Source organism: Sinocyclocheilus grahami, unplaced genomic scaffold (genome assembly GCF_001515645.1).
Source record: "Sinocyclocheilus grahami isolate Dianchi unplaced genomic scaffold, SAMN03320097.WGS_v1.1 scaffold302.1, whole genome shotgun sequence".
Taxonomy (NCBI): domain Eukaryota; kingdom Metazoa; phylum Chordata; class Actinopteri; order Cypriniformes; family Cyprinidae; genus Sinocyclocheilus; species Sinocyclocheilus grahami.
The window spans coordinates 1,461,594-1,471,192 of record NW_015505481.1 but is presented as its reverse complement, the minus strand read 5'-3'; the positions used below and the strand labels follow the sequence as shown (position 1 = coordinate 1,471,192).

The 9,599-nt window shown below is 36.2% G+C and overlaps 2 protein-coding genes across 2 annotated transcripts in view; one reads left to right on the top strand and one right to left on the bottom strand.

Moving 5' to 3' along the window:
• Nucleotides 1–6,986, top strand: part of LOC107601278 (protein rogdi homolog) — a 10,497-nt gene extending 3,511 nt beyond the window's left edge. The window contains exons 7-11 of the mRNA XM_016293409.1: nucleotides 1,676–1,774; nucleotides 1,853–1,966; nucleotides 2,064–2,113; nucleotides 2,216–2,342; nucleotides 5,912–6,986. Of these exons, the coding sequence (XP_016148895.1) occupies nucleotides 1,676–1,774; nucleotides 1,853–1,966; nucleotides 2,064–2,113; nucleotides 2,216–2,342; nucleotides 5,912–5,953 (432 nt within the window). The 3' untranslated portion in view covers nucleotides 5,954–6,986. The remainder of the gene's footprint in view (nucleotides 1–1,675; nucleotides 1,775–1,852; nucleotides 1,967–2,063; nucleotides 2,114–2,215; nucleotides 2,343–5,911) is intronic.
• An 80-nt stretch (nucleotides 6,987–7,066) lies between these two features.
• On the bottom strand, nucleotides 7,067–8,809 carry LOC107601279 (small integral membrane protein 22-like). Its single transcript, XM_016293410.1, has 4 exons — nucleotides 8,672–8,809; nucleotides 8,146–8,284; nucleotides 8,001–8,068; nucleotides 7,067–7,892 (listed from the first exon to the last, which is right to left on the bottom strand). The coding sequence occupies exons 2-4, from the start codon at nucleotides 8,270–8,272 to the stop codon at nucleotides 7,845–7,847; spliced, it is 243 nt and encodes an 80-aa protein (XP_016148896.1). The 5' UTR covers nucleotides 8,273–8,284; nucleotides 8,672–8,809; the 3' UTR covers nucleotides 7,067–7,844.
• Nucleotides 8,810–9,599: the final 790 nt, after the last annotated feature.

Below are 9,599 nucleotides of genomic sequence, written 5' to 3'. Positions count from 1 at the left end.
CTAGTTACTTGAAAAAAGTAATCTGATTACGTAACTCTCGTTACTACTACCCCCAACACTGTTCACAACATCATGAAAATAAAGGCACTGCTTTGCTTCTGGTATTTCAGTTGGACTTTTTAAAATGTATAATATATATATTTTACTATAGGTGCATCCCAAATCACGTACTTGTGCACTATTCTATGATGTTTTGTAGTGTAAATAGTGCGAGTAATATGTTCACACTGAAAATTCCAAAAAGGAAAAAGTGCACTTTAAATATGCGGATAATGCACTTAAATAACCAGGGGGGAAAAACAATGTTGGACACTCCAGCTTTAATTACATAGTGAAGGGGGAGGGGCTATCAGACTTTTTTTTCCTTCTTTTTTTTTCTTTTTCTTTAATGATTGACAAAATAACATTATAAGTAATTCTTACACTGCATGATTAAGTACATAGTACATAAGTACATTTAACAAAACGTCTTTATGTCAGCCAGTGGAATTGCAACGACACTTTGCAGTGCAGTTTATCTGAGCTCATTGATTACTTTTGCTGTTATTAGACTCCATATAAAATGGAAAGAATCCTTTTTACCTTTTTCTTTTTTTCTTTGCAGGATATTAATATTAAAGTCGCTAAAAGCAGTCAAGTCATGCATTTTGCATTCCGCGATGATAAACAGTGGAAACTGCAGCAGGTGATGTTTCTCTCTCTCTCAATGATCTTTAAAAAAAACAAAAACATAAATGAATGAATAAATCAAAACAAGATCTTAAAAATGCCTTGTTTCAACATAATCTCTTTTGGGGTGGTTTTTATATTGTAAAATAGCTGTTAAACGCATCTTGCCCCTCCTCAGATTCAGGATGCCCGAAACCATGTGAATCAGGCTCTGCAGTTACTAAGCAGCCGTGACGAGAGTTACACCTTCAAAACTGGGGCTGAAGTCAATAAGGTTTGTATTTCACCATACAATAAGGTTTATATTTCACAAACATTTGAAGTTGATGTCCAGGGGCCAGATTCACAAAAATCTTCTGAGAAAAGAAGAAAACTTCTTAAAACCAATACATGCATTCTTTTGTACATTCTTAATAAGTTCTCATATTTACAATTTTTTTTTTTTTACTTTTTAAGGCAGCTGTCTTTTTGTGCTGCCTGCAGATTACCATTCTTATTACTGTCTGCACTCAGACACTTTTTTTTTAATGTGCCATCTATTTTAAACCAAGTCATTTTTAAAGAGCATATCTCAAGATGTTGTGCTCCATCTTTCTTGTGTCCTATATGTGTGTGTGCTGCTAGCGCAAACGTGCTAAATGCTAACAAAATTGTTGTAATTTTTTAAATGAAAAAAAAAAAAAACCACTGTCCATAAATATGACCGTAAAGTCCAACAAAAATTTACCTCAACTATAAAAGGTTACTTAGATTACCGAAAAGAATATTCTTAAAAATCATTCTAAGTTTTTTCTCTCTAGAACCTTCTTAAAAAATGTTTGAGATGTTTGGCCCCCGGTTTTCTTCATGTGTACTTGTGTGGTTCATATATGCAGAACTGAGCTCTCCATGAGTATATTTAAAGACGTTGTGCGCTACAGCTTACACTCTCTTCCTTAGTCAACATGTTCACTGGTACTGTATGTGAAGTGAGATTGCACTTAGTGACATTACTCTGATGTTTCAGCTTATGGATGCAGTAATGCTTCAGTTGACCCGAGCCAGAAACAGACTGACGACCCCGGCCAGCATGACGCTTCCTGAGCTCGCAGCTAGTGGCCTAATGGTTAGTATGTGGATCATCACTTGATCTTAATGTGGATTCTCCATGTGCTCTTGTGAATATTTCTCCTGTTCTTTCTAGAAAATGTTCACGCCTCCAATGCCTGGTGATGTGATGGTGAACTTCTATATCAATCTCAGTAAACTGTGTTTGACAGTGTATCAACTACATGTACTGCAGCCTAACACTACTAAGGTATCAAGCCATCGGCACTAAAAAAACAAAACTTTTTTACAGTTATTCTTAAGAACGTGTGCGTTTTAAAATGCACAATCTTTTTGTTTTCTGTTAGAACTTCAAATCAGCAGGAAGTTCAGTGCTGCATAATCCAGGAGTGATGTTGTAAGTGCTCATCACGTTTCCTGTTTTCATGCTGCAACACCAGCAGTCAGTCTCCTACAGTTTCATAATGTGTTTTTGTCACATTTGATTTTTGTCCTCAAGCGAATACAACAACACCAAGTTTGAGGTGAGCCACGTCCATAAGGTGGAGTGTGTGGTGCCGTGGCTGAATGACACTCTGGTGTTTTTCACCATTTCCCTGCAGCTCTGTCAGCAGCTCAAAGATAAGGTGGGTGTGGCCTGTTGATATGGTAACGATGGTCATCTCCCCTGCACAGTCATTGTCATAATTTAAGAACAATGCATGGTAACAGAACAACGTCAGAGGGTTTTCAGAGCTATGGAGTTTTGCATTAGTGCTGCATTAATTGTTGATTAATTGCCTTGATATTCTAATACCTAAAAAAAATAAAATAATGTATTTTGATTAATAGAATTAGTAGGATCATTCTAAATTGCTGACAATGATTTTCAAAGATTTTTTTTTTGTTTAAAGTATGTCTGATGGTATTACTTCAGCACTCTTTTGTATTCCACCTAGAACAGTGAATGTAAAATTAAAGTCAAACATTCACAACTATTTAAATGTGTGTGTGGTTGCTAAGAATTTTTACAAATATTTTTGAAAAATGTCTCCTATACCAAGGCTGCATTTATTTGACCAAAAATACAATAATATTGTGAAATATTGCAATTTAAAGTAATTTTCTATTTGAATATATAATAAAATGTTATTTATTTCTGTGATGGCGGAGCTGAATTTTCAGCAGATATTACTCCATTCTTCAAAAATCATCCTAATATGCTAATTTGCTGCTTAAGAAATCTTTTTGTTTTCTGTTAGAACTTCAAATCAGCAGGAAGTTCAGTGCTGCATAATCCAGGAGTGATGTTGTAAGTGCTCATCACGTTTCCTGTTTTCATGCTGCAACACCAGCAGTCAGTCTCCTACAGTTTCATAATGTGTTTTTGTCACATTTGATTTTTGTCCTCAAGCGAATACAACAACACCAAGTTTGAGGTGAGCCACGTCCATAAGGTGGAGTGTGTGGTGCCGTGGCTGAATGACACTCTGGTGTTTTTCACCATTTCCCTGCAGCTCTGTCAGCAGCTCAAAGATAAGGTGGGTGTGGCCTGTTGATATGGTAACGATGGTCATCTCCCCTGCACAGTCACTGTCATAATTTAAGAACAATGCATGGTAACAGAACAACGTCAGAGGGTTTTCAGAGCTACGGAGTTTTGCATTAGTGCTGCATTAATTGTTGATTAATTGCCTTGATATTCTAATACCTAAAAAAAAAAAACATGTATTTTGATTAATAGAATTTGTAGGATCATTCTAAATTGCTGACAATGATTTTCAAAGATTTTTTTTTTGTTTAAAGTATGTCTGATGGTATTACTTCAGCACTCTTTTGTATTCCACCTAGAACAGTGAATGTAAAATTAAAGTCAAACATTCACAACTATTTAAATGTGTGTGGTTGCTAAGAATTTTTACAAATATTTTTGAAAAATGTCTCCTATACCAAGGCTGCATTTATTTGACCAAAAATACAATAATATTGTGAAATATTGCAATTTAAAGTAATTTTCTATTTGAATGTATATTAAAATGTTATTTATTTCTGTGATGGCAGAGCTGAATTTTCAGCAGCTATTACCCCATTCTTCAAAAATCATCCTAATATGCTAATTTGCTGCTTAAGAAACATTTCTTATTATCAATGTTGAAAACATTGTGCTTTTATATACAGTGGGTACGGAAAGTATTCAGACCCCCTTTAAATTTTTCACTATTTGTTATATTGCAGCCATTTGCTAAAATCATTTAAGTTAATTTTTTTTCCTCATTAATGTACACACAGCACCCCATATTGACAGAAAAACACAGAATTGTTGACATTTTTGCAGATTTATTAAAAAAGAAAAACTGAAATATCACATGGTCCTAAGTATTCAGACCCTTTGCTCAGTATTTAGTAGAAGCATCCTTTTGATCTAATACAGCCATGAGTCTTTTTGGGAAAGATGCAACGAGTTTTTCACACCTGGATTTGGGGATCCTCTGCCATTCCTCCTTGCAGATCCTCTCCAGTTCTGTCAGGTTGGATGGTAAACGTTGGTGGACAGCCATTTTTAGGTCTCTCCAGAGATGCTCAATTGGGTTTAAGTCAGGGCTCTGGCTGGGCCATTCAAGAACAGTCACAGAGTTGTTGTGAAGCCACTCCTTCATTATTTTAGCTGTGTGCTTAAGGTCATTGTCTTGTTGGAAGGTAAACCTGCGGCCCAGTCTGAGGTCCTGAGCACACTGGAGAAGGTTTTCGTCCAGGATATCCCGGTACTTGGCCGCATTCATCTTTCCCTCGATTGCAACCAGTCGTCCTGTCCCTGCAGCTGAAAAACACCCCCACAGCATGATGCTGCCACCACCATGCTTCACTGTTGGGACTGTATTGGACAGGTGATGAGCAGTGCCTGGTTTTCTCCACACATACCGCTTAGAATTAAGGCCAAAAAGTTATATCTTGGTCTCATCAGACCAGAGAATCTTATTCAGGTGTTTTTTAGCAAACTCCATGCAGGCTTTCATGTGTCTTGCACTGAGGAGAGACTTCCGTCGGGCCACTCTGCCATAAAGCCCCGACTGGTGGAGGGCTGCAGTGATGGTTGACTTTCTACAACTTTCTCCCATCTCCCGACTGCATCTCTGGAGCTCAGCCACAGTGATCTTTGGGTTCTTCTTTACCTCTCTCACCAAGGCTCTTCCCCCCCGATAGCTCAGTTTGGCCGGACGGCCAGCTCTAGGAAGGGTTCTGATCATCCCAAACGTCTTCCATTTAAGGAATGGAGGCCACTGTGCTCTTGGGAACCTTAAGTGCAGCAGAAATTTTTTTGTAACCTTGGCCAGATCTGTGCCTTGCCACAATTCTGTCTCTGAGCTCTTCAGGCAGTTCCTTTGACCTCATAATTCTCATTTGCTCTGACATGCACTGTGAGCAGTAAGGTCTTATATAGACAGGTGTGTGGCTTTCCAAATCAAGTCCAATCAGTATAATCAAACACAGATGGACTCAAATGAAGGTGTAGAACCATCACAAGGATGATCAGAAGAAATGGACAGCACATGAGTTAAATATATGAGTGTCACAGCAAAGGGTCTGAATACTTAGGACCATGTGATATTTCAGTTTTTCTTTTTTAATAAATCTGCAAAAATGTCAACAATTCTGTGTTTTTCTGTCAATATGGGGTGCTGTGTGTACATTAATGAGGGGAAAAATGAACTTAAATGATTTTAGCAAATGGCTGCAATATAACAAAGAGTGAAAATTTTAAGGGGTCTGAATACTTTCCGTACCCACTGTATATATATAATGAAAACCTGAAAATGCATTTTTCAGGTTTTGATGAATGTTTAAAAGAACAGAATTGATTTGAAATATAATTTAAAACATAGTTCTCTTTTACTGTACCTTTTTTAATCAATGTAATGCATCCTTGCTGAATAAAAGTATTAACTTCTTTATATAAAAAAAAAAAACGTAAAATAAAATGTATTAAACCCAAACGTTGAACTGTATTGTAAAATGTGGATCAGAACAGGTAGAACTCACCAGTTGTTGTTAATGATTGTCCTGTAGACTAATTCAAATATCTGTGATACACCATTTGCTTTGCAAAACACAAAGCAAAACTTTCCCAAAAAAGGGGAGCAGATCTAAATGGAATGCTGCAATCTATGCTTCATTGCCTAATAGCTGATCAGTTCACATGTTCCTTTCTTTTTTGCAGATTTCTGTCTTCTCTAGTTTCTGGAACTACAGACTCTTTTAAGCTATATCTGACCAAAACTCTACAGTCAGCGATAATAAATATGATAAAATTATTATGCTCAAGGATGCACTAGGAACAAAGTATTCCATGAACAAGCTCCCTGAAATAATCTGTTGTGACTTTACTATATGACCATGGATTTATTCATTTTGTGTGCTTTATTGTTCAGTATGTGTTCTGCAGCAGAAGTAGAGTGCGCCGTGTATGTAGTATACAAACTGAATTCATTCATTTGAAACGACAGACTCTTCAGATGAAGGTATTCAGTGACATGTTTTTGTGTTTCTGCAGTATTTGTCATTGTCAGTGTTGACTGTTTGTCAGTAATCTTGCCTATATTGAAGTTAACCTCATCTATATGCATTTAGGCTTTAGGAAGGAAATGCTACTAAATCCACAATGCTTACGTTCTTATTTGTCACAAAAACTGTGAAATATTCCAGTTGATTTGTTGCGAGACCACTTCAAACTCCTTTTACCAGTGTTTTTGCCTTTTTAGTCCAGGGGGTTGTAACACTTGAACATTCTCTGATGCCAGGGACTATCATCAATGCATTGAGACCATTATCATACGCTTATGAATGTGCATAAATGACCAATAGTGTATTTGCCATTGTGACTCAACTGTGGTATGACTATATTAACACTAAATGACAGATAACAGTGAACGTATCAGGACTTCATGTTCCATTAAAACTACACGCATTCCTGAAGCTGGCTGATTAGGGAGCAGAGTTCAGCATTCCATGATGGAAAAAAGGAATATTATGTCGAGCGATAGTTCAGATGCTGTTCAGGGTTTGTGATCATTACAGAAAGGTTGCTCTGTCGGCTTTGTTACTTTGTCAGCCTTGTTTATTTATTGCTACATTTTTATTTATTTCATGTTAAATGCACTTAATTCGTGTCCTTATTGATTTCATGCATGTTAATTTGAATATTGATTCACGTTTAAGTAAAACCTAAGCTATTTTCATGTATATTTCATGCTTCATATGGAATATTTTGTGCAATAAACATACTATCAACATTATGAACTTTACTTTGCTCTTCTCCCATTTCTCAATATACTTTACACTGAATAAATTGTACAGTGCTTATGTCTAAATAAAATAGGCAAAGGTACATTTTATTTGCTATATGCTGTTAATTTAATGGTATGTATTTTAGGTTTTGTTTACAAAGTCTAAAAGTTATACAAACAATGTGGTACATTATAAAAAGTTAAATATTGACACTACTTTTTCCAAGGTAGCGTTCACAAGTAAAGCATTGCTTATCGGTTTGCAAGTCTCATTGGCATTTTCATCCTCTGCAGTGTGTAGGTTCTGTATTATATACATTTCAGATTTAAAAGGCAGGCATTTGAAAGAAATCCACTAAAAACACTTAAATCGTGGAGAAGGCTGGTTGAAGAAGAGATTGTAGGTTAAGTGGCATCTGGGAAGACCAGTCTTAACTGCTAGGTTCCAGATTAACCGATTAAACGCACTGTGCAAAGAACAACTAAAAACAGGTTCATTTCAATAGAGGCCATTTGTTAAGCACTGGTTCCATCCAGGAAAGTTGCTATAACCTGCTTCAATAAAGTGTTTAAGTAACCAATATCTTCAAAACTGGTGAGCAAGCTTGTATATAAAATCTCTGATGAAGTGGATCTGGTATCTACAATGGACAAAGCAACTTAAATCATGTGTTTCCTGGGTAAATATTAACAGCATTTTTACACCGTAGGGAAAGGTTTTTGCTTTTATCATCCCTAAAAGGAAGTATCTACCTAAAATATCTTTCTCCTTCCTCCATTATTTTACTTGTTCACATATAAATAATGTTTAGGTGGCATAACTGATAGAAAAAAATAGATGTACTGGTGCCTGTTGTTTCTGGAAGATCACAGCTGCATTCCCATATTATCGATGCCCACCTTCTGTCGTCTTGGCTGTAACGTGGAAACACTTGCTGTCACCACAGATGTCATGACAGTTGTATTGTATTTCATGAATCTATAGATAGGTTGTCTGTGAGTTTACACCAGTAGCATTCTGACCTTCTCATCACAGCAGCAGCAGCAACAGCAGCGGATGAGAACCAAGATAACCAGCAACAGGACCATGCCTACGGACATTTAACATCGCCTTAATGATTCTTAATTACTTCTCTTCATTTCTTATTTTTGCATAATTCTATCTTGCCTATAAAGATGAAGAAAACTGCAAACGAGGCAATGTCCCAGTCCGACTGAAACATCTTCTTTGATTGTAGTCTTGAGACCACATCATTGAACTGGTTCTCAAAATCCAGTTGGATGTTCTTATCCATGACTTATGATTCCTGAATGGAGGGGTTTTAATTAATCACACGCTGTTAACGAATATTTTAAAATAGAAACTAAGAAAATAAAAAGCATGATGCCCATAAACGAATCCAACCTGTTCAACATACAAATGTACTCAACGTTGTTCCTTCTAGATTTCTACGAAAATAATTTAAATAAACCAAGTGATAATAAACCACCACGAGAATCTTAAGGTATAAACTATATTCTAAACTTCAGAAAAATGTATTTTGAATTAAGAAACTAGATATTATAGGGAAAAAATGGCATACTTCAAAGAAAATCAAAGAACTCCATCCTTATGTCGACTAATCGTATATAAACACATCATCTTTTAATAATCTGTCCTAATGTATCTTTCAGAGGAATTATCGATCACTCACCTGTTGTTTTCGTTTGTGGTACTTCCGGGTACTGCGTAAACCTGTTGCTGTGCTTGTGAAGGCTGTTCAGCCGCTGAGGTAGCTTTGCGGAAGTGCGATGATTGCACAGAACTACAGGAATCTAGTCATAAAGTACTGGCCTTTATGTGGTGTTGACAAGATATTAACCACAGACCCTACTCAATATCAAAACAGCTGACAGGTGTAATATGCAGTCTGTATTCCATTCAATAAATAATTGCTTTAGATTTGCGATGTATTCTTTATTCAGATCCAGGTAACACAGGTATGGTAACCATAAACAGAATTGAAAAATATGTGACCCTGGACCACAAAACCAGTCATAAGGGACAATGTTTTAAAATTGAGATTTATACATCGTCTGAAAGCTGAATAAATAAGATTCCCATTGATGTATGGTTTGTTAGGATAGGACGATATTTGGCCAACTATTTGAACATCTGGAATCTGAGGGTGCAAAAAAATCCAAATATTGAGAGAATCGACTTTAAAGTTGTCCAAATGAAGTTCTTAGCAATGCATATTACTAATCAAAAATTAAGTTTTGATGTATTTATGGTAGGAAATGTACAAAATATCTTCATGGAACATGATCTTTGCTTAATATCCTAATGAGTTTTGGCATAAAAGAAAAGTCTAATTTTGACCCATACAGTGTATTGTTGGCTATTGCTACAAATATACCCCAGCGACTTGAGACTGGTTTTGTGCTCCAGGATCACAATCAACAACAACAACAACAAAATTAATAATAATAGTATTAAAAGGAGAAGTGAAGGGTCAGTAATCGCTAAATATAAAAAGACAATAGAAAGAAAGAAAGAAAGAAAGAAAGATTATTGTGATGGAGGGTCCAGTACCAAACTTTCACTAAAGGGGTCGCTGTCTCCCTTCATTCCATATGTGA